Source organism: Grammomys surdaster, unplaced genomic scaffold, assembly GCF_004785775.1.
Source record: "Grammomys surdaster isolate TR1022 unplaced genomic scaffold, NIH_TR_1.0 61, whole genome shotgun sequence".
NCBI classification, from domain to species: Eukaryota; Metazoa; Chordata; class Mammalia; order Rodentia; family Muridae; genus Grammomys; species Grammomys surdaster.
In genome coordinates this window covers 810,262-835,346 of record NW_021604563.1, presented here as the reverse complement: position 1 = coordinate 835,346, position 25,085 = coordinate 810,262, and the positions used below count along the sequence as shown (strand labels likewise).

Genomic DNA, 25,085 nt, shown 5'->3' with positions numbered 1-25,085 from the left:
TGCTATGAAATAAAGTTTCCAGTACCTGGACTGGGTTACATCTAATTGAGTTGTTGGCCAAATGAGTCCCATGGGAACCCCTAAATAATCCAGGCTGTTGCCAAGATAATAAGTTACTCTCCACAAACTGATGGTAAGGCCCATTCTGAGAACAACACCTACACAACTCATTGAACAGGAGTCAAACTGGTGTCTACGTAGAGCCTTTACTCCTACATCCTAGTAGCTTTGGTATATGTCTTAGTTAGGGTTTTTTTTTTTTTCTGAGACAGGGTTTCTCTGTGTAGCCCTGGCTGTCCTGGAACTCACTCTGTAGACCAGGCTGGCCTCAAACTCAGAAATCCACCTGCCTCTGCCTCCCAAGTCTTAGTTAGGGTTTTACTGCTGTGAACAGACAACATGACCAAGGTATCTCTTATAAGGACAACATAGGAGTGGCTTACAGGTTCAGAGGTTCAGGCAAATTATCATTAAGTCAAGAACATGACAGCATCCAGGCAGGCATGGTGCAGGTAGAGCTGAGAGTTCTACATCTTCATCTGAAAGCTGCTAGGAAAAGAATGGCTTCCAGGCAGCTAGGATGAGTCTTAAAGCCCACACCCACAGTGACACAATTCCTCCAAGGCCACACCCATTCCAACAAAGCTACACCTACTCCAACAGTGCCACTCCCTGGGGCAAGCATATCCAAACCATCACAGTCCAGGAAAGTATTCTGCATGCTAGCAAAGGAGACATGTAAACACCAATCGACCTACAAACCTTTGATCTGCAAAAGTGCTCATCCTGCAAGATATGCTAATGAAATGTTGCCATAAAACTTGTAGAAGTAGGCCAGGCAGTGGTGGAGCACACCTTAAATCCCAGCACTCAGGAGGCAGAAGCAAGTGAGTCTCTGAGTTCAAGACCTGCTAGGGCTACACAGAGAAAACCCTGTCTCAAAAAACAAACAAAAAACAAAACAAAACAAAACAAAAAACCTTGTATGTGTAACCAACTAATATCCAATTTGACTTAAGGCTCACTCCATGAAATAGAACCCATAGCTGACACTGCTTAGGTGATCAAAAACTTGAGACTAGATAGCCCAGGGACCACGAATGAAAACAAATACTTCTGGTTTAAAAAAAAAACAACTCAGTGATAAAATGACTCTTAATGTCATTCTGCTGTACTCATAGATCAGTGCCTGACTCAGCCATCATTAGAGAAGCTTCCTCCTGCAGCAGATGGGAACAAATAGAGATCCACTGCCAGACATTATGCAGAGAGCCTTGGAACTTAGCCCTAAATGGGATGTCTCCATCAAATTCCCCCCAACCCCAGGTTTCAGGGAACCCTACGGAGGAGAAGGCACAAAGAGCATAAGAGTCAGAAGGGATGGAGGACACTAAACAAGGCTCTCTGAATCAATATGACCTGAATTACATATGAACTCAGGGAGACTGAGGCAGCATGCACAGGGCCTGCATGAGTCTGCACCAGATGGGGCCCTAAAGCTGAAAGAAAGGAGAAGTGAACACTTGCTTCCTTCCCTAACTCAGAATCAATATCCAATCACACCTTTAATCCAAGCACTCAGGAGGCAGAAGTAGGTGGATCTCAGTGAGTTAGAGGCCAGTCTGATCTACAAAGTGAGTTCCAGGACAGCCAGGAAACATAGAAGCCCTGTCTCGAAAAACAAAAACAAAAATCCAATTGATAACCACTTGGCAATTGAAATTTAGTTTCCTCCAAGGAAGTTTCAATGGGAAACAAACTACTCTTAAGGGCAGGCTGCATGCCCAGCAGTAGATGCCAACAGGAAATGAACTTTGAAGGTTCCTTGTCTCATGTCCTGTCAGGGCTTTTCCTTTTCTTCTTTTTAAATTTTATTTTATTTATTTTTTATGTTATATTATTTTTCTTATCCATTTTTACCCTGCAAGTCCTTTGTGAATATACTATGGTTTCTAGTTTTGTAGGTCACATTTAGTTTATGGGATTCCTGGGTGTGAGAACAAGTCAGGTCTCTGTGTCTGCTTTTTGTGCCTTCTGGGTAATTTTCCATCTGTTTGTTTTGTCCAATTACAATGTGTTACTTTTTGTTTTATCTTATCACATTTTATTTTATTACAAAAAGCAAAAAAGAGTAAGAAATATTGCTTGACTTAAAAGAAATGTACATTCGTTTTTCATGCTTGTGTAGTTTTGTGAATAAAATACTACGAGGAGTAGAGGTAGAGCTAGTTCTGGAGATTTTAATTTGCTGTTTAAATCTCAGTTCATGTAATGCTGGGCAGTGACAACTCAGTCCCCTTGGACAAAAAAAAAGTATCAATTCATCTTTCTGGTTCTAAGCATCTGAGCCTTCACTTTTGAGATATTAACGAATGTCTTTTTGTGAACATCGTAGACATGTTTGATGTTCTACGTATGTAACCCTCTTGAGTATACACATAGGATTGGAACTGCTTAATAATAGGATATGCAGTTGCTCTAAGTTAATACTACTGAATGGTCTTTAAGCTGCTTACATTATTTTATATTTTACCGAAAAAGAAAATGAATAAATAATAAATCCAGCATCTCCAGTAGGTTGAAACATAATAAACATGTTAAGAATCCATGATCTCTTGGTCTGGAGAGATGGTTCATTGGTTAAGAGTATATACTGCTCTTGTACAAGAACTGAGTTCAGTTCCCATCACCCACATCAGGTGGCTCACAACTACAGGTAACTCAGGTTAGAGGAGATTGGGCACCCTCTTCTAGACTCCGTGGGCACTACACAAATCATGTGCACATAAATGTACAAAGGCATGTACACATACACATTGATTTTTTTTTATTTTTCTATTTTTTGGTTTTTTGAGACAGGGTTTCTCTGTGTAGCCCTGGCTGTCCTGGAACTCACTCTGTAGACCAGGCTGGCCTCAAACTCTCGAACTCAGAAATCCACCTGCCTCTGCCTCCCAAGTGCTGGGATTAAAGGCGTGCGCCACCACCGCCCGGCCACATTGATTTTTAAAAATAAATCTTTTTTAAAAATACAGGAGCGCATAATGATATCAAAACAAATAAACTGATCACCTTTTGATGAATGTAAAAAAATCAATCAGTTCCTTTGTTTTTTTCCTATATAAATACAGTCTATAACTATACAGTGGACAAGGAAAAGTTAGTTTTAGAAAAAATTTAGCACTAGGGATAAAGCTTAGGGGTAAATGTGGTTGCCTACCATAGATGTGATTCAATGCCATCTAAAAGAAACAGCAAGAGGAATAGGAGGAGGGAGTAGAGGAAGAGGAAAAGAAAGAAGAGAAGAGGAAGAAGAGTAAGGAGAAGGAAAAGAGGGAGAAGGAGAAGGAGGAGGAAGAAGGAGAGAAAGGGGAGGAGGAAGAAGAGGAGTAAGAGGAGGAGGAGGATAAGGAGTCAGAATCGAATCATTTTAACTAATACATGAGGAGAGCATGGTAGACTTGTGATCATTCCCACATAGCAAACCATTCAGGGAATGATGGACACAGGCCATGATCAACTGCTAAGACCATTCAATGAAATATTGATGGCAGCTGGGACCAGGAATCTGCAAGAGCTGGATGATGAGTTCCAGGGATATATAGTGTGACTGTGACTCAACACAAACAAATCGAATGGGAAACTTTTTAATGAGTTCATACAGCTGGCAGCATACGGATCCACCGTTTGATTTTATGGTATTTTGTCACGTTTATATGATAGTTTGTTTATATCACTAAAAGCAAAAGCTATCATATACACAAGTCAAAAATCAAAATCTGGGGCTGACAAGAAGGCTCAGCAGGTAAAAACACTTGCCTAGTATGGATTGCCTGAATTCTACCCATGGAACAGGCATAAAAAATAGATGTGGTGCTTCCAGTCTGTAATTCTAGCTCAAGCATTCCTATGGCAAGATGGAAGTGAAGAGAGTCAGCCAGAAATTTGAACAGGAAGCTGTCCAGTGACAGAAAAGACTAGAGATCCTCCCTTAAAAACAGGGTGAAAGAGACAAGTCCCTCTTAAAAAGTTATCCTCTGATCTCCACGTTCACTCTATGGCATGCATGCACCCCTTCATTCCCCAACGCAGGTGTGTGCATGCGCACAGACACACACACACATCACTATATAAATAAATGACATCTTTTCAAAATAAAAATCTTGGTCTGGTAGGGACACTTGTATAAGCATTAAGACCTGAGTTAGGGTCCGAGCACCCACATTAAACAAACAAGCAAGCAAGCAAACAAACAAAGCTGGGCATAGTGGCATGTACCCCTAATCCCAGCAATGGAGGCTGACAGGGAAAACCAGGAGGGTCTTTGGAGCTTGCTGGTATCCAGTCTTGCCAAAACACTCAGAAGCACCAAATTCATATAAAAGCCCCGTCTCAAAAGAATATGGCAGACACTCAATGCCCCATGGCCTCTGCAGGCACGGGCACAAATGCACATCCCCACACACAAAATTAAACCATCAAGATTCTTTTTAATGTAAAAAAGTCATTCTTAATGGCCCTGACCTATAATCCCAGCTCTCAGAAGCAGAGGCAGGAAAATTACTGTAGGTCTGAGAAGAGTATGAGCTACAAATGAGTCCCGGGTCAGCCTGGTCTTCAGAGAAACATCCTCACTAAAAAAGACAAAAGGTCTGGCAAAATGTCTCCAGAGGGAAAATCGATTGCCACATAAGCCTGAGAATCTGAGTGTAATCCCCAGAACCCACATGGTAAAAAGAGAGAACCAAATTCTCCACATTGTCCTCTGATCACCATACTCACGCTATGGCACCACACCCCTGCAACACCCCCCACCCCTTACAAAAAACCAAACTTTTAAAAACTGTTTTTAAAAAGAGTCTGCACTGAACAGTTTTCTCTTTTGTCCACAAACAATACAGTATAGCAACTGTTTACATAGCTGTTGGCTTACCATTTACATAGCATTTACATTGTATTCAGAATTACCCGTAATCCAGAGATCTAAGCCTACAGGAAGACAAGTGTAAATGATATGCAATCACTACACCATTGCCCATATAAGGAACTTGAGCATCCACAGATGTCGGTATCTATGGGGAGTCTGAACACAAAGACCAAGGATACCAAGAACAAAGCTTGTTGAGATCCTGGCTTGAGAAAACTATAAAAAAAATAAATAAATCAAAATACTGGGGACTGGGGAGATGGCTCAGTGGTTAAGAGCACTGGCCACTTTCCCACAGGTCCTGAGTTCAATTCCCAGCAGCCACATGATGGCTCACAACCATCTGTAAAGGGATCTGATTCCCTCTTCTGGTATGCATGAAAACAGAGCACTCACATAAACAAACAAACAAATCTTTTAAAAAATACCAGATAAATTAATGTCAAAATCTAAACACCAGATATTTGATATTATGGATAAATGTCTATATTTAGGTGTGATAGTGGTATAAGATTGTATTTTTAAGGTAAGTTTCTTCTCCTAGATCGCATATCAAAATGTTTACATTTTGTGCTTCAAAATAATCTAAAAGAGATAAATGGAAAGTATTTGAGAATACTGATAAAACAAGAAGTATTACTTCATCAAATATGCACTAAACTCACACACATTGTGTATGATTCAGTAAGAGGTGCTATACACAGTTAGATAATGCATAGCTGCTACCTCCACAGGCTAGTGTGGGAAGCACCCCCAGACAATGAAATATGCTGTACTAGGTGCCGAACAAGAGATGCACAGTAGAGACAGCCACGTACAGAAGACAGGGACTCTTAATCAGACTGAGGAGCTGGGTATGCTTTTCTATAGAACTGATGCTTGAATGGAGTCTTGGAGAATAAAGAGCCACGGTAGTGGGGACGGGTTGCAAACTGGAGGCATTCTAGAGAGGGCCAGCAGGCAGAAATGAGATAGCATGGTAATGTCACACGGGTTCAGTACAAATAGAAAGAAGAAAGCAGGGAGGCATAGGGCAGAAGATACGGCTGAGCTCCTTGTTAGGAAGATCCTAAAATGAAATGGTAAAGAATTTAACCTTGCATTCCAAAGGATACTCGGCAGGGCTGGCAAGATGCCTCAGTGGATAAAGGTGCTTGACTGCTAACCCTAACAACCTGAGCTTGGTCCCTGGGACCCACGTGGTGGAAGGAGAGCATTATTAACTCTAGCAAGTTGTCCCCTGATCCTGTGTGCGCATACACACACAAACAAACACATAACACGGATACTTGCATAATTGTTTTCAGAGCCTTCAAAGTGACTGGGAAGCTCCTGTAGAACTTTCAGCAGGGGAATGGCACTGCCTTCAGTTTACAGACAGCTGGGGCTCCTGAGCAGGAATGCTCTAAAAGAAAGGCTGGGGCCATGGACGTCAGGGCAGAGACACCATGGTGGTAGTCCAGACTACAGAGAATGGTCATTTGAACTCAAGTGCTGACAGTGTAGAACTGAGTGGGTTCGAGATAGTTCTAGAGTAATAAAACTGACAAGGACTTGGAGATGGATTAGATGGCAAGGAGGAAGCGGGGACTGTGACAGGAGCTAAGATGACACAAGGTTCTTATCCACTGTAATGCCAATAGCTAAAGTACGGAGGAAACATTTGGGAAGACAAGAGGATAAGCTTAGTTCGGGGCTGTAGTTACTAGCATGAGGAGACTGTGTTCCCCAGGGGACGTGTAGAAGCAATTTTGCTTACTACCAAACTAATGGGGCTTAGTAGACAGCCACCACAGCTGCTGCTAATCATGCTACAATGGCCCCAGTAGTCCCCCCTGAGAGAAAACAATACAACACAAAATAGCAATAGCACAGAAGTTGAGAAGACCTGATTAAGACAACACTGATTTCAACATCTCCAGAACATAGCTTTCTCGGGATGTTCAGTGCCCTCTGGAAACCTTGCCTCAAGCTCTAGAGGGCAGCAGAATGGAAAAACAAGGTAACAGCTGTCAGTTCATGAAGTAGCTACCCAGGGTACTAGTTAAGCTTGGGTGCTGTCTCCCAAGAGTACATTCAGAAAGAAGAAGGCCTCAGATAGAGTCCTCAGGGACACAAATCTTGATAATGGGAAAGGAGAATTAATTTTTTAAAAAAAAAAAAAATCCCACGTGAAAGACTGAAAAAGAGTTGACAAGACAGGAGGAAAGTTGGGACTGGAGAGATGGCTCCAGGGTTAACTCCAAGGGTTAAAGAGAGCTTGCTGCTCTTCCAGAGGTCCCAAGTTCGGCTTCCAGCACCCAGGTTAGGTAGCTCACAGCTGTCTATGACTCTAGCTCCAGAAGCTCTGACACTCTTAGCCTTAGCAAGCACTTGCACACACCTCATCCCCCCCCCACACACACACACAAACCAAATGAAGAGGGAAAGAAAAAGACGAGAGATACAGGAAGACAAAATAAGAGGAAGCTAGAGGCAGAAAGCTTCTATGGGCTTTGACAAAACTGATTCACTGATGGCTTCGGCAAAATCAATTTTAGAAAAAACATTCGGGACACATGGAAGACCCATTAGAATTTCTTAAGGATGGGAAATACTAGTCATATTATTAATTTCAAAGAGCTATGAGAGGCTGGAGAGATGGTTCAGAGGTTAAGAGTACTAGCTGCTCTTCCAGAGGTCCTGAGTTCAATTCCCAGCAACCACATGGTGGCTCACAACCATCTGTAATGGGATCTAGTGCCCTCTTCTGGCATGGAGGTGTACACGCATATAGAGTACTCATACATAAAACAAATACATCTTTAAAAATAAAGAGCTATTAGGCGAGTGTGGACAAAGAAACAGGAGAATGGGTATGTAATGCAGGACAGGGAACCTAAGAAGCAGGAAATCAGTCCAAAGAGAAGCTTCAGCTCTGATGGGAGCCAGGGGAAACGACTACCTCTTTCACTAGATGGAAGTAAAGAATGGTCGAATTTTAGTGACATTTGTAGATAGACAAACTGCCAAAGGAGTTTGCTTCTGAGAGCTGTAACTTCTTCAGTTAATCTTCGAAATCCAAAGGTCAAAGGTAATAAGTTCAAAAAAACATAAAGAAGGGTAGAGTTTTAGAATAATTACTAACAAGAGGCCAGTGACATGGCTCACTGGAAGAATGCTTGCCACCAGGACTGACAACCTGAGTTTGATGCCTAAGACTCTTGTCCTCTGACCTCCCCAAGTATAGCACAGCACACATGTACATGTGGACATGCACCATGTACCTAATATGAATGAATGAATGAATGAATGAATGAGGGCTATAAGGTAGCTCAGAGGTTAAAATCAGTGACTGCTCTTGCAGAGGACCTGGTTTCAATTCCCAGCAACCACATGGTAGCTCCTAGCCATCTGTAACTCTTGTTCCAGGGGATCTGATTCCCATTTCTGATCTCCACAAGGAGCAGGTACATACATGTAGAACAGACACACATGCAGGCAAAACATACATACAATTAAAGTGAAGAAACAGTTTTAAAATAATAAACAGAGAAATAAATGTAATAAAATACTAAAGACCCTCAGGAAAAAAACAGGACAAGGTGATGATGAGGGGTATGGGGATTCTAGAAAGTGAGCCTACAAAAACAGCTGTGGAGAGTTCTGGAACTTAGCCCGTGTCCCATTAGTGTGCTTTATTAGCACACTAAATACAGCAGCACCCCAGTGTCAGAAGCAAAAATCATTAAAAGAGTAGGTGCTGGTAAGAATGAAGGGGAGGAAGAGCATCCTTCGGAGTCTAGTTCAATCCTCAGTAAGGCATCGGCCTTTTGTTGCTCAGGTCTGTGAGCACAGGCATCGTTTCTAATGACAAACTGAGTCACCACTGTAGCCCCACTCCAGGTGCAGTGCCTGAAAGCCAGTAGGCATTCAGTAGTGGACCCATAATCTCAGGGGTCAACTCCATGAGAAGTTTAGTTGTTTGTAGTGCCAGGAATCAAACCAGGTCTTTGTGAGTGCTACATAAGCATTCCACCGCTAAACTGTGTGCCCAGCTCAGTCCCCTGATGCCTTTCCGCCTTGCCTACAGCTCTCATGCTATTTCTTTGTTCTGCTGAAAGCATTAACCTTTCAAATATTTCGAACACCTGCTGTACCACAGTGGTCTCAGCAGTACCTCTTTCCTAATTATTCCCTATTCCTTGGGAATAATGTCCTTGGACCCTTGACATTTGCAATATAACAACAGCAGTTCTGCCTCCCACACTACACCATCTCCGGAACAAAACCCGGGCAATGTTCTTTCCACATTAAAAGGTAAACTTTCAGTACAGAGCCCCCTCCTTTCCTCCAGCAATCACGGCAGGCACCCATATTAAAATGTCAGGGACACTGCAGTTAGAGCGTACAATGCCCTGGGGTCATCTTCAACCAGCCCTTGTTCAATTTTACCTGAGCCACTTGACTGTGTTTCTCTGGGATGTTTTTTAGATGATTACATGGTACACAGACGACATTTCCATCTATGTGAACAATAAATGGTTTTATTTATGATTTTCCTCCTAACCCAGCAGCTGGAATTTCCTCCTTTGGAGGCAGATGCTAAAACAAAGCAGCAAAAGTACATAGCTGTTTTTTTTTTTCAGAGAAAACCTAATTGTTTCCTGGTTTAGGCATTCATCAGCTATTTTTTCTTCCATTTTTATTGGTTATTTTATTTAGTTACATTTCTAATGTTACCCCCCTTCCCAGTTTCCCCTCCACAAGCCCCCATACCCCTCCTCCCCTACCCCTGCCTATATGAGGGCATCAGCTCATTCTTAATGGAGCTAATCCTAAACACTTCCTCTCACGTCACGAGTGTGCCATGTGATCATATCTGCTTTCTGTTCAGATTTTAAGAGGGAAATAAAATGTAATGGGTTTTGTTTTTATAGTACTGAATAACAGAACCCTGACGTCCTAAAGTCATTTAATTCATCCCATGAAGGGAAAAGCCGAATGTATTGCTTGTCCAAATGAACTGTAGTTCAAGGTATATGGATATTAAACAGTGTGGGTAATATAAAATGATGGGGCTTTGAGTAGATTTGCTGAAAATGGGCAGATAAAAATCTCAGGAACGGAATCTGGGAATGGATGCAGGCAGTGAGTTTCAGAAAATGTCACTGTGATTTCCCTCACGTGTACCCGCGCTTTCCCTTCCAGTTCTTCTAAGGCAGAGTCAGCCATCACAGAGAGCTCCAGTTTTTAGGTCTCTGACAATGGGAAATTGATAGTGACTCACTAACAATGAGGGCACTGCTCCCAATATGGGCAGGAGCAAAAATAACGATTACAATGACAACGAGGAGACAGCAGCAGTGACAACAGAAGCATTTACTCGAGGCCTTCACTGGCTTAGTTGGTAAATTGCATTTAGAGGAAGAATAGGCAAGGGCAGTAATGTCTATCCTGGTTATAATCATCAGAAATTAACCTAGATCAACCTTGTGAGCCTGAGCTGCACCGAAGCAGTCAGCCTTCTTTATGGCCACCGTGTGGTCCACTTCTGTTGACACTGCTACATGTGCCTCCTCTTCCCTCTCCATCACTGTTTTGCATTATTTTTTGGTTTAGTTTTGTTTTGAACTGACCTTTCCAAGTTCCTAGGTAGTAGCCCACGGTCTTTGGATTGCCATCTGGGCTCCGGTTCACAGAAAAGGTAGATTTGTTCCGGTAGCCAACAGTGGTAGGCTAAAGGGGACAAAAGGAAAGGAAAGGAGGCCAGGAGATGAGGACAAGAAGAAAGGCAAGAAATGGTAAGCAATGACACTGACTTGGAAGGTACATGTTAAAGTCTCTGGCTGGAGTGATCCACGTGGTCCATAGTCCTGAGAACTCTGCCATGTTCTGTGCTGTTGCTCTTGACAGCATATTTCTGATCTGTGCAGTTGCTTTGCTTTTGAATAGAATTTCTTCACTATTTGAAAATAAGATTTATTTGGGAAAGAAATCTCCAGTCTTCCCATAAGGCAGGAGCTAGCAAACCTGACCTGTCAAGAGCTGGAATCGATAAGCTTGACAGGACATATGGCACCTGTCATAACTACTTGAGAGTGACACTGTAGTCCCAAAAGCAGCCACAGTCACAAACAGGTGAGTTCGGCTGTAATACAAAAAGACAGATTTGGTCTAAGGGCCACAGTATGCCAACCTCTGCCATGAATGGAATGCTGCTATTTGGAAGCGCCATTAAGAAGGTTGTTTTGTTTTGTTTTGTTTTGTTTTGTTTTGTTGACAGGATTTCTCTGTATAGCCCTAGCTGTCCTGGAACTCACTCTGTAGACCAGGCTGGCCTCGAACTCAGAAATCCGCCTGCCTCTGCCTTTGCCTCCCAAGTGCTGGGATTAAAGGTGTGCGCCACCACTGCCCGGTAGGAAGGGTTTTAAATCTTGGAATCGGCCTTCGGAGGTAATGGTGTCGAGGCTATATCAGACAGTGTAGTGTAGATGCATTAGCTCCAACACTTTCTGGGTGTGTGCTCTAGGTAAATTGCTTAATCTCTGTATTCTCTGGTAGCTCCATTTACAAAAATTACAGTACTTATCCCTCCAGGCCATTGTAAATAGAAAAATGAGCAAATGATACATGATAATCACCTGACCCCAGCAAGTGCCCAGTGACTATTGCTGATATCATTTCAGGGCCACAGAGGGTAAGAACAAGGGAGACTTACAGAGGGTATAATGGGATGGAGGCGACAGCGAAGCCCTTCAGACTGGGGTGCAGCCACCGTGCCACTGACTCCATGTAGCACTTGTAGGTAAGACTCTAGGCTTTGTAAAATGTTCTTCTGAGCTTCAAATTTCACCTACAACAGAAAGAATACAAGCAATGAAGCAAATGTAGTTTCACTGCAAAGAATAGAAAAGACGACAAAAGAGGTCTCTCCGAGATTCATGGGTTATGCTCTTAGCAGATAACAGAAGCAAGAAATCTAGCACAGGCAAAGACTTAATAAGATGCTAAGGAAAGGTCAAGAGGGAGTTCTGTGTGAGCTCATCTTTCTATCTGACCTTTAAGATTAAACACTTAAAGTATATGTCAGCACTGCCCAGTAGAATGTCCTATAATGGAGATGCTCTCTCTGTGCTACGTTCTTCACACACAGTAGCCACTAGTCACGTGTAGCTAGAGCACTTGAAATGGCCTCAGTCAAAGTAAGGGCTCATGGGAGAAACAGGGCTAGGCACATGACATTCTACAATGCATTAGTAATTCACCCAAGTAAACTGCTTTCAGAGAAGCAAGCATAAGGAGGGGTGGGAATCTATTACACTGCTCTAATGGCCACTCTTCAGAAAGTATCTGTACTCAACCTTGTGCTCAACCATGCCACACAGTCTGAATTTAGCTTTCTTTAGAGCCACTATATATATTGTGCTGATCATCCCACTCCCCACTCCCTTCCCTGCCTCTCAGCCCTTCTGTTCTTCTTTCTACTGGTCACAGCCTTCGCCTGACTTCTCTAGGTTCCTGGGGAGTACCCAACAGTATATGGATTGTCATCTGGGCCTTGGATCCTTTCTTGCTTTTTTTTTCCCTGTCATTCTTTGTTTTGGATTCTTTGGGATTTTAAATTTTTACTTGTTTTTATTTTATTGTGTCTGGGTGTTTGCCTGCAGGTATGACTATGTACCCTGTATGTTTCTGGGGCCCATGGAGGTCAGAAGAGGGTGTCAGATCCCCTGGAACTGCAGTTACAGTGTGCTGCCATGTAGGTGCTGGGGATTAAACTCAGGTCCCCTAAAAGAACGGTGAGTGTTCTTAAGCAGACTCATCTCTCCAGCCCCTTGCTCTTTGTTTTGTCCTGTCTGGCCTGGAACTCATTATGCAGACTGGCCTCACCTCCAACTCAAGAGCCAACTGCCTGCCAAATGCTGAGATTAAAGGTGTATACCACCATGGCAAGTTTTTTATTATCATTCTTACAACTGAGTGTATGTAATTGTGTGTGTGTGTGTGTGTGTGTGTGTGTGTGTGTGTGTGTCTGTACATGTAGGAACACGCTGAGTATATGTGTATACATAGGAACACCTTTCCAACACAGAATGTAACAAGAACAGTACCACTTTATGAATGTCAAATGGCTAAAAATTAAAATTAGAGTATGGGGCTGGAGAGTTGACTCATCAGTTAAGAACACTTATTTCTGCAGAGTACCTGGGTTCAATTCCCAGCACCCATATGAAGGTTCACAACTGTCTGTAACTTCAGTCTCAGGAGATCTGATGCCTTCGAACCTCTGACAGAACTAAGCATGCATGTGGTACACACAGAGACATGTAAGCAAAACTAATCATACAAAACAATACATAAACCTAACAATTTTGTAAAAAGAAAGAATATGACAATAAGGCTAAAATATTCCCCCCAAAGACCTAAGATTTGGATGTAGAAGCGGGTACCAAAAGGGGTGCCACTTAGGGTATAGTATGAGAACCTAAAAGTGTATCGGGTGGTGTATTCGACCTCCAGTACTAAATGGGTGCAGTCCATAATATCCTCAGAGAACAGAGGGAGCCACAAGCTGGCTGACATATATGCACGTGCATTCTATTTATTCTTATGCAGCCGGCTTCAACTGGGTACAGTTTCCTCTTTTCACCTAGCACTTCTCATGAAACAAATTGCTCCCGGCAAACACGAAATCTACATTATGCTCAAATTGCTCCCTAATACATCAATCCATTGAAACAAATTTGTTTTCAAAGCAAGCATTATGGCAAAATTGGCTATACTTAAATTTAAACAGATGCACGTGGCTGGTGGCTCCTGTGTTGAGTAATTCAACTGTTCTATCACTCATACACACAAGAATGACAAGGACAACAAAGAAAGAACATCAGTACTTGGGTACACAAGTCTAGAGTTCAGAAGCTAGAAGGAGCCTCAAGTTCAAACATCAGAGTTATTACAAAACGAATGTGAAGACCTACAGGGTAGGCTGGGAACATGGTTTCCTTGACACAATGCTTGTCGGGCATTCAGGAAACCCTGGGTTTAAGCCCAGAGACTGCATAAAGTAAGTGTGGCAGTCCACTTCTCTAATTCAGGAGGCAGAAAGATCAACAGGTTCAAGGTTATCCATAGTTACTTAGTGAGTTGGAACCAGCCTGGTCTACATGAAACCTTGCTTCAAAACAAAAACCAACAACAACAAAGAAAGAAACTACGGGGCAAGAGGACTGAAGTCTCCAATCAAGCTTCCCATTGTGCTGGGGGAATTGGGGACACCTACCTTGAGTTGTTCTTCATAACTCAGCCTCCAGAGTGGAGTCACAACATCAGCCAGCCTTGAATAAAATAATTCAGATACACTGTCAATTATCCAGATATGTACTGAGCACCTACCATGCATAAGTACCCCCGTCACCAGTCTCTCTGAGGTTTTACTTAAATTCAGAAGATACAACTGATTCTTATTCCCCTCAGGAGATGGGAGTCTGGGAGAAGAGCCCATTTTGGTGATGTCTAGTGCTTAATAAAGCAAAACAGATGGGCAAATTCAATATAAGAAAATTCCAGATTTATCAGACGGTAATTAGTCATATTACAAGAAGCTTTACTTCTGAGCTCCTCCCAAAAGCTCACCTCCTTAATGCTTTTAAAATATAATTTGACCTTAAAAATACATTTGTCACATAAAATGAGGTATACTGTGTTTGGCTATCTATCTATGTGTAAAGGGACTATCTATCTGGAATTCATATAGCTTTGTTGGTTTGTTTGTTGGTTGATTTGCTTGTTTTGAGTCTGGGTCTCACTATGTAACCCTGGCTGATCTATAATTCTAAATGTAAACCAAGCTGGCCTTGAACTCATTCACCTGTTTCTGCTTCCCAAGCACTGAGATTAAAAGGTATTCGCCACCATGCCAGAATAGAATTTTGATTTTGATTTTCCTAGTTTTTAAAATTGTTTTAATTTATTTTTAATTTACTTAGGTTTTAGACACGGGGCCTCATGTACCCCAAGCTAGCCTCAAACTTGCTGAGGGTAACTCCAGATCTTCCTGCCTCCATCTCCTGATTATTGCAGTTACAAGTGTGTACCACCACGCCCAGCTCCACAGGCCTTCTTAAGAAGCAGGATCGAACTTTAAGATCTCCTTTATGACAAAGACACACTCTAAAACAAAAATATTTCCTACAATCCAGAAGTAGTTCTATTACTGTCCTGCACAAGTCGTCAAGACTGCCCTGATCACACTACTTCCAATACCCTCGGGAATCTTCTTCACAAGGCTGTATTACTCAGATTAGCAAAAGAGAATTTCAATGGACCCATAGATTCTGACCTGTGAAAAACAAAGGGTATCAGCTTGAGTCTTACCTCTCCTGCCATGAGGCATCTTGTGGTCTACAATGCCTTTGTTTCTTCTGATATTGTTGTCGGCTTGGGTGCTTCTTAGCTATCTTGCTGGTGAAACTCCCTTTATATGCTCTGCCCAATAAGCACTGTGGCAAATCTGGTGGTCTTGCACTATCCCAGGGAAGCAGTCCTGATTTGTAGAAGAAACCCACCCTGGAAAGGAATAATCTTGGGTTCTGCATCAGGACTCTTCTCTTGATGCCTGCCAATCAAAGACACATACTGTAATTCACCCACTAAAAGGTGGCTAAGGTCCCCACTCCTAAAGCCTTTAGTCATTTACAAACCCTTACAGAACCCAGCACCAAACACAGTACTAGCACCGTACATTCAGTAAAGCATACCTCTTGAACACAACTTAGAGTATGCAAAGGTTTTAAGGCAGACTTGATGGTATAGACCTAAAAACTCCCATCGATTCAGAAGGCTAAGGCAGAAAGATCATGAGGCCAAGGCCCATCCGGGCTACATAGTGAGTTCAAGGTTAGCTTGGCTAACTTAATGAGATTCTGCTTCAAAATTAAAATAATAATAATGAGCTAGGGATGTAGCTCAGTTGTCAGAATGCTTGCTTAGTATGCACTCTGGAAGTAAAAGCAGAAATATCATAAGTTCAAGGTCATCCTTGGCTATCTATATATTGAATTTTGAGACCAGCCTAGGCTATATGAGACCCTGTCTCCAAAAAAAAAGGAGAGAGAGACATAAAAAAGATTGGGTGTGGTAGTGTACACCTTGAATCGCAGCACTTGGGAGACACGGACAAGCAGATCTCTGTGAGTTGGCAGCCAGTCCAAACTACATAGCAATTTTCAGGTCAGCTGGAGCTATATAAGACCCTGTCTCAAAATAAGAAGGTCGGGGGTATACCTCAGTGGTAGGATGCCTTCTTAGAATGTGTGAGGCCATTGGTTTAATCTCTAGTACCACAAATATAAATAAATAAATAAATAAATAAATAACCAGCTCCCAAAATAAAGACGTGAAGAAAATAAGATTCTGTCCCCCAGGATACATTTCTTCAGCCAATCCCTTCCCTCTCCTACCCCCCATCCAACAGCCAACCAACCAACCGATATTTAGTAAGTGCTTACTGTGTACAAGGCAACATGGCACAGCAGTACAGAAAGAATTACAATGTTACCGTCTAATAGAGAAGATGAAATGAAGCAGGGACAATGTTAGTGAGTAATATGATAAACTTGTTTCTTGATGCATGCTCAAGAAAGGCTTCTTAGAGCAGACAGCTCTAGTATGGGGAAGTAAAGATCTGTCTGAGCAGTCCTGTAAGTACAAGTTCTCATACAAAACAAGAACGTTGACTATAGAGAAGAACCAAAGGCCAGGGACTCCACTGAGAAGAGAGCAAGAAGAGGTGATGTTGACTTAGAAAAGGACCAACCAGTAAGGCCAGGCATGGTGGCACACCTGCAATCCCAACGCTAAGGAGGCAGGGGCTTGGCCTAGATGGTGAGTGAGTTCTAGATAGCCAGGGCTACATCATCAGATCCTGACAAAGAAAGAAAGGGAGGGGGCAGTGGGAGGGAGAAAGAGAGGAAGAGAGGGAAAATGGGGAAAAGAGAGGTTGGTTTAAAAAGGAAAAGAATAATTGGGAAGAAGAAGCCCCACACATGGACCTAGAGAAGTCAAGGGAGATACCTTTGATACAGGCACCGACACAGCCAGGACGATGATGTGTGATGCACAAAAGGGAAAGAAGGCAATGGATGGAGCCAGAGAGCAGGGACAAATGAAAGCTTCGGCCTTTCGGGAAGGAGTGCAGGCCCTGGAATCAAGAGAATGATAGAATGAGCTTGCACTGTCTGCTGGCTCTAACACTTACTAGCCAGATGGCTTCTAGCAGGTTAGTCATTCCTCTGACATTTCTTTCATCTGTTAAACAGAGGAAATCATAACGATACCTACTTAGCAGCTATAAGAGCTAAGCAAAGATAATTAATAAAAATAAAATGTACTGCCAGGGGGAGAAGATCAACGCTACAGCTCTTGCCTAGCAGGTACGAGGCCCTAAATCCACCCCCACACTACATGAAAAAGTACTCAACTGAAGATTAAAGAGAGATGGCATCTGTAAAGCTTTAAGCACAGTGCCCAGCACCTAGTGGAAGCTCTTCTGTGTTATTACTGTCACAATGCATTTAAGGCTATCATGAACCTGAATACAGACGGAGCACACTAGAAAGGAATCACATGAGTAACTCCAAGGACAACACAGTTGCTACAAGAGCTATGGAATGTGACTCTCTGAACATACTGGAAGGCACTGTCTGTCAGTGCCTTTATCAGTGTTTAGTAGGGAACCCCTCCTCCTCCATGACAGGACATGTCCTTTCTGTCTGTTTATCCTAGGGTATGTGCTATTTAGGATTTTGTTTGTTGTTTGCTTGTTTATCAGTTTTACATAAACACTAGGGTATTCTTGGATGAGAACTCTGAATTGAGAAAATGCCTCCATTCAGACTGGCCTGTAGGAAAGTCTAAGGTGCATTTTCTTGATTGATGCAGGAGAGCCCAGATCACTGTGGGCAGTACCACCCAAGGGCTAGTGTTCCTAGGTAACATAAGAAAATATAAACATCCTTAGTCATCAGGGAAATGCAAATCCAAATGACCCTGAGATTCCACCTCACACCAGTCAGAATGGCTAAGATCAAAAACTCAGATGATAGCACATGCTGGAAGGATGTGGAGAAAGAGGAACACTCCTCCATTGCTGGTGGGGTTGAAAACTGGTACAACCACTCTGGAAATCATTCTGGTGGTTCCTCAGAAAATTGGACATAGCATTACCTGAGGACCCAGCTATACCACTCCTGGGCATATACCCAGAAGATGCTCCAACAGATAACAAGGGCACATGCCCCACTATGTTCAAAGCAGCCTTATTTATAATAGCCAGAAGCTGGAAAGAACCTACATGTCCTTCAACTGAGGAATGGGTACAGAAAATGTGGTACATTTACACAATGGAATACTACTCAGCTATTAAAAATAAGGACATCATGAGTTTGCTGCCAAATGGATGGAACTAGAAAATATCATCCTGAGTGAGGTAGCCCAAACCTAAAAACGACATGCATGTACTCACTAATAAGTGGGTATTAGCCAAAGAGTAAAGAATACCTAGGATAAAACCTACAGACTGTAGGAAATTTAACAAGCAAATAGGCCCACTCAGAAGCAGGAAGGTAATAATCAGGGAAGCAGAGGGAAGGAGGGCCATGATAACACTCGCTTTTAATCCTAGCACTTGGGAAGCAGAGGCAGGCAGAACTCTGTGAGCTCAAGGCCAGCCTGGTCTATAGAGGGAGTTCCAGGACAGCTAGGGGTATGCAGAGAAACCCTGTCTCAAAAGAATCAAACCAAACAAACAAAAAACAACACAAAACCTACTTTGTGATTCCAGCTCACCCTGGTCGAATGGTTATCTTTTTTTTTTTTTTGAGACAGGCTTTCTCTGAGTAGCCCTGGCTGTCCTGGAACTCACTCTGTAGACCAGGCTAGCCTCAAACTCTCAAACTCAGAAATCTGCCTGCCTCTGCCTCCCAAGTACTGGGATTAAAGGCGTGCGATACCACCGCCCAGCCCAGAATGGTTATCATTAAGAAAACAAACAACAGCAAATGTTGACAAGGATGAGGGAAATGGAAACCTTTATTCACAGTTGATGGGAATGGATACTTTTGAAGCTACTACGGAAATCAGTGGGCAAGTTTATCAAAACACTAAAAACAGAACTACCATAAGACCGAGCTCTTCCACTTCTGGGTACACACCCAAATGACTCTGAAACCTACCATAAAGATGCTTGTGCATCCATGCTGATTGCTGCTATAATCAAAACATCGAGGACGAAACCAACCTACATACCCATCAACTGATGGATAATGAAATGTGCTACATATACACAATTGAATTTTATTAGCCAGAAAAGTGAAATGTGTTCTCCTGTAACTAGGCAAGCCTTCCAGTGAAGGGACTGGGATACCAACGCAGCCACAAACCGTCTGACTTGCTGGACAGTGGTGGTGTATGCCTTTAATCCCAGCACTTGGGAGGCAGAGGCAGGCGAATTTCTGAGTTCAAGGCCAGCCTGGTCTACAGGTCTACAAAGTGAGTTCCAGTACGGCCAGGGCTACACAGAGAAACCCTGTCTCGAAAAACAAAAACAACAACAACAAAAAAGTCTGACCCACAATTTTTCAAGTGCCGTGAAAGCAGAAGGGGAGAATACTGAAGGTGGATGGGTTTGCGCAGGGACAGGATGAAGAAAACCCCCCTGTTACTCCAGTTCCAGAGAATCCAACACATGCTTTGGCCTCCATAGGCATAAGGCACACATGTAGTGCATAGACATACATTGAGGCAAACACATATACACATAAAATAACAAATACACATATTTTTTAAATGTTAATAGGCACCAGATGTGGTGGCGGCATACCTTTGATCTCAGCACTTGGGAGGCAGAGGCAAGAGGACCTCTAGAGGCCAGCCTGGTCTACAAAGCTAGCCCAGGATAGCCAGGAGTATTATACAGAGAAACTTTGTCTCACAAAGAATGTTGCGAGGCAGTGGTGGCGCATGCCTTTAATCCTAGCACTTGGGAGGCAGAGGCAGGCGGATTTCTGAGTTCAAGGTCAGCCTGGTCTACAGAGTGAGTTCCAGGACAGCCAAGGCTACACAGAGAAACACTGTCTCGAAAAACAAAGACAAAAAAAAGAATAAAGAATGAAGGCTGAGGATGTTATTCAGTTGGCAGAGGGCCTGCCCAGCATAGAGGAAGCCTGGGTTCTAGCCTCAGCACCAGACATGGTGTGCACACCTATAACTCTAGCCTTTTCCCTTGGAACTTGGAGGAAGGAGAAGCAAAAGCTCAAAGTCAGGCCAGCCAGGGCTACATAGTGAGACTCTAATCTCAAAAAAGTTAAGTAAATAAAAACACAATTTCAGACTTACTTATAAAAAGAAAAAAGACTGGGCATAGTTCCTTGTGCTTGTAATTAAACATGCTCTTCAAAATCACAAAATTTAAAAGAAACAAACAGGTTCCTGCTTTTTCTTTTTTTTTTTCTTTTTTGGTTTGGTTTGGTTTTTCGAGACAGGGTTTCTCTGTGTAGCCCTGGCTGTCCTAGAACTCACTCTGTAGACCAGGCTAGCCTCGAACTCTCGAACTCAGAAATCCGCCTGCCTCTGCCTCCCAAATGCTAGGATTAAAGGCGTGGGCCACCACCGCCCGGCGGTTCCTGCTTTTTCAACATGTGTAGTTGAGAGTCACTTATTGTACTTAGTAATTTCTGTAGCTAAATACACTTCGCAGGGCAAGACAGTAACACCAATCAAGGTAAGTTATATTTTCTTTGTTTATGACTCTTTGTGATTAGTTAGGAAAACTAATCTTGGTGTATGGGGGGGGGACTAATTTCTTCTTGTAGTTTTTTTTCTGTTTTAAATATAAATGCTGATTGTGTGTGTGGAGAGAGAGAGAGAGAGAGAGAGAGAGAGAGAGAGAGAGAGAGAGAATATGCTCCATTCCTGCCTCAGGGTTAATCACTGACTAGAAAATCCAAGAGTTTATGGCAACCATCTATAGTTAATTAGTTAATGTTTCCTGAGCTTCTGTGGATAATCTGCCTCCAGTGCTTAGAAATTCAAGTCAGAGATAATCTGAAAGTTCTAAGCTTCAGAGAGCTAAACATTGCTTGGAGCAAAATATTCAGAGACCCATAGGTAGGAACTCTGATGACCTGCCTTTCCATTGGCTGGACCCCAGCCAGGGATATTGGCTAAAGCTAAGAAGAAAGTGAATTTACTAATCTGTCCCACTGCAAACCACAAGCAGTCATGTCCATCCTTCCCCAAAGAGGCCTCTAACACACTCTTTGAACAAGTCTGTCCCACAAACATCTATAAGGTGGGTGTTGTGATGGTTCGTTTCAATTGTCAAGGCTATAGCTGGAGGGGAGAATAGGCAGGAATAGACATCTAAGGAGGGCTAGTCTACATTGGTGCTTCTCAACCTTCCTAATGCTGTGACCCTTTAGCATAAATCCTCAGGTTCTGGTGTCTCCCAACCATAAATTTATTTTCATTGCTACTTCATAACTGTAATTTTGTTACTGTTATCAATCTGAACATAAATATCTGATATTCGGGATGATCTTAGGCGACCGTTGTGAAAGGGTGGTTTGACTCCCAAAGGGGTTGCTACACTGGTTTACATCAAGTCTGCCTGTATATAATGTGGGAGGAGTTTATCTTGGTTAAATTAATCGTGGTGGAATGGCCCGGCCAGTGGGTACTATTTCTGGGTTTTAGTCCTGAACTGCAGAGCACTGGAGAAACTATGCTGAGTAAGAATCCTGTACACATTCACTCTCACTGTGTACCATTGGCTGTGGATGTGGCTAGCAGCTTCGAGTTCCTGTCTTGACTTTTTCGTGACGAATTGCTGGGAGCTGCAATTTGAAGCCTAATAAACCCTTTCTCCCGTACAGCTGCTTTGCCAAGGCATTGTACCACAGCAATGGGAAATGTAACTAAGTGAGTTACCAAACAGATGCTAGGACAAGCCACCAAAATGCCACAAACCGTAGGCAGGTGGCAGGGCGGCACTAGGGAAGACAGGGGGAGGGGACTGCAATGGCTGGCTGCGACCTTCAAAGACACCTTGGGTGACATCTCGGCCCGCCTGCCTCCTCCCTGTCCCAAACACTTGGGCGCGGGGAACAGTTCTCTCTACTCCGGGTTTTCCAGGCTACTTACCCAGGACTCCTTCCTTCGGAGCCCCTAAGGCCTCGGACGGACGTGCAAACTAAAAGAACAGCGGATGGAGCTAAGGGGTCGCAGGGGCCAGTCACTTCCTGGTGCACGGCGCTCCAGCCCGCCTGCCCCGGCTCCTCCCAGTGCTGCGGGGCTCCTCCTCCCGCAGACGCGCAGCCCAATCTGACCGACTCTACAGGGCCTTCCCCAGGAAGTACTCCTGTCTCAGCTGCCTGTGTCTCAGCTGCCTTTTATTTGCCTAATTCCTTTTTGAGATCCCGCCAACCACCCTTCTTTTCTCTTTATCAACTAGGGATCTGGATAAGCCAAAGGAAAAAAATCCTGAAGAAATTCATATCGCAGCATGCTACACATGAACTCTTTCAACCCAAAGAATATTTTTCTGTTCTTAATTTTATTAATTACACTTATTTACCTCACATGTGCCATCACCTGTGAGTGGAGGTCAGAGGACAACTTGCTAAAGTCATGTCTCTTTCTACTGCGTGGGTCTCTGGGATCGAACTCAGTTTATCATGCTTGTCAGCAAGCTCTTTTACCTCCTCATCTGTTTCACTTGCTCTGCAAAGGAGTTTGTTGCCAAATCTAACATAACAACTGAGTTCCATCCCCCTGACCCACAAGGTGGAAGAAAAGAATGGACGGCTGCAAGCTGTCCTTTGACCTCCTGATGCACCCACACGTGAAACCCTCCACCTGCCATACATAATTGATTGATTAATTAATTAATTAATTAAAATGTGATTTTTTAAAAAAAATTTTTTTTTGAAGCAAGGTCTCGCTATGCAGCCCTGACTGACCTGTAACTCACTGTGTAAGCTTCCAAGTGCTCGGATCACCTGCCCAGTATAAAGCATTTTCAAAAGAATTTCAAGCGTCCTTGGAAGATTTGGACAAAAGGGGAAAGGTGGTATGAAGATCTGTCTTATGGTAAAAGCCCTATTGTGAGCCAGAGAATTTTTCAGACATTCCTTTCTCCTCTATCTTAATATAGCAGTGGGAAAATGTTTTGTTTTGTTTGGGTTTTGGTGGTTTTGTTTGCTTGCTCTTTGTTGTTGCTGGGATTTTGTTTGGTTTTGTTTGGGTCTTGTGTAGCATAGTCCGGACTTGAACTCTTAGACGCAGATGTTTTTCCCTTTTATTTATTGACAAATGGAAAATTGTATTTCTTCTTCTTCTCTCGTATATGACATCCCAACTACAGTTTCCCTTTCCTTCCCTCCCTGAGTCTCTCCCCGCCACACACATACCTCCCCTCTCTCCCAGATTTACCCCCCTCCATCACCTCTCAGAAAAGAGCAGGCCTCCCCGGAACATTAGCCATGCACGACATACAAGCTACAATAAGACCGGGCACATACCATCACATCAGGACTAGACAAAGCAACCCAGTCGGAGGAAAGGGTCCCACAAGTAAGTAAGTGTCAGCAACTGCTCCAGCTTGCACCATTAGGATTCCTGCAAGACCGCTGAGCTACCCAGCCATAAGGAATATGCAGAGGACCTAGGTCAGAGCCCTAAAGGCTCCTTGATCTCTCTGCCCAGCTCCCATGAGTCCCCATCAGTTGATTCTGTGGGCCCTGTTCTCCTGGTGTCCCTGACCCCTCTGGCTCCTCCAATCCTTCTTCCCCCTCCTCTGCAGGACTCCCTGAGCCCTACCTAACGTGGCTGTACGACTCTACATCTGTTCCCATCAGTTGCTGGATGAAGTCTCTCTGGTCTCTTTGATGATGATTCTCCTAGGCTCTGGTCCCAGAACACTGTACAAGCAGGACAAGCTGTAGGTCGAAGGTTTTGTGGCTGGGTTGGTGTCCCACTCCCTCCACTTGAGGCCTTCCCTGGTTACAGAAAGTGGCCAGTTCAGGCTTCATTGAACTTGAATTCCTAATCTTCCTGCTTCCATTTTTCAAGTGTTGATATTAAAATCCTCCCCCCTGTGCATTCGGCTACTTTTTATGCTTGTGCAATTGATCTTAAATTGGGGGTACATCTTAGTTGGTGTTTCACTTCGTTCAAGGCAGTATGTGCTTATTACATACAAGGTGGTATATTAGTCCCAGGGAAGGAACGAAACAAGGCCAGGTACCTCAAATAATAACAAATACTGAGTCAAGCCAACTGGAGTGGTGACTTGAGCCTCTAATACAGGGCGTTGAGGTAGAAGGATAAGATCATCCTGGCCTATGGAGTGAATCCCAGGTCAACCTAAACTACGGAGTACAGCTTTGTCTCAAAAACAAACACACAAACAAAACAACAACAGCAAAAGCCAGGGCTAGAGTGTATCTCAGGGTGCTTGCTAGCATGTACAAGGCCCCGGGGTTCGTCTCTAGCACATATAAACTGGGTGTGGTAGCTCACACTTGTAATCCCAGCACTCAGGAAGCAGAAGCAGTCCAAGGCCTGCCCAGACTACAAGAGACCATCTCAAAAAAAAAACATTATACTCTGGGCCAGTGAGATAGCACATTGAATAAAGGCACTCACCTCTGAGACTGATGAATTCAATCCCCGAAGCCCCCATGGGGAAGGAGAAAACTAACTCCCAAAAGTTGTCCTCTGCCTTATACGCAAGCACTGTGGCATGAATGCCTATATGCCCACCCTCCCCACCACACACACACAGAGTAAATAAGTATAAAATTTTTAAATGATGTTTTACATAGTAAACATCTGTAAAAACAAAAGAACCACATTGATACTTCAAAGCTATGTGCACTTTAGCTGCTCCGTACCCGATCTGAATCCTAGTCGTATCTGCCTCGTGTGATTGTGAGGAAGATTCAGTAAGTTAATGCTGGAAAGTGAACGCTCCTGGAACACAACACGCATGCAATAAGTGTCAGCTATTATCATTCAAAAAGTTTAGGGAGCTGGAGAGATGTCTGAGTGACTAAGAGCACTGCCTGCTCTTCCAGAGGACCTGGGTTCAGTTCCCAGCAGCCACACAATGGAT

The 25,085-nt window shown here is 43.3% G+C and overlaps 1 protein-coding gene across 4 annotated transcripts in view; it reads right to left on the bottom strand.

Moving 5' to 3' along the window:
* The window catches only part of Trmt2b (tRNA methyltransferase 2 homolog B), a 63,595-nt gene extending 41,383 nt beyond the window's left edge, over window positions 1-22,212 (bottom strand). The window contains exons 1-7 of one of the 4 annotated variants that reach the window (XM_028781463.1): window positions 22,112-22,212; window positions 16,985-17,111; window positions 15,287-15,527; window positions 14,193-14,247; window positions 11,628-11,762; window positions 10,546-10,645; window positions 9,362-9,432 (exon numbers count right to left, since the gene is read on the bottom strand). In XM_028781463.1, coding sequence (XP_028637296.1) covers window positions 9,362-9,432; window positions 10,546-10,645; window positions 11,628-11,762; window positions 14,193-14,247; window positions 15,287-15,507 — 582 coding nt within the window. In that variant the 5' untranslated portion in view covers window positions 15,508-15,527; window positions 16,985-17,111; window positions 22,112-22,212. Of the gene's footprint in view, window positions 1-9,361; window positions 9,433-10,545; window positions 10,646-11,627; window positions 11,763-14,192; window positions 14,248-15,286; window positions 15,528-16,984; window positions 17,112-22,111 lie in introns of those variants that run through there. The other 3 variants (XM_028781582.1, XM_028781527.1, XM_028781655.1) reach the window with 3 other exon arrangements.
* Window positions 22,213-25,085: the final 2,873 nt, after the last annotated feature.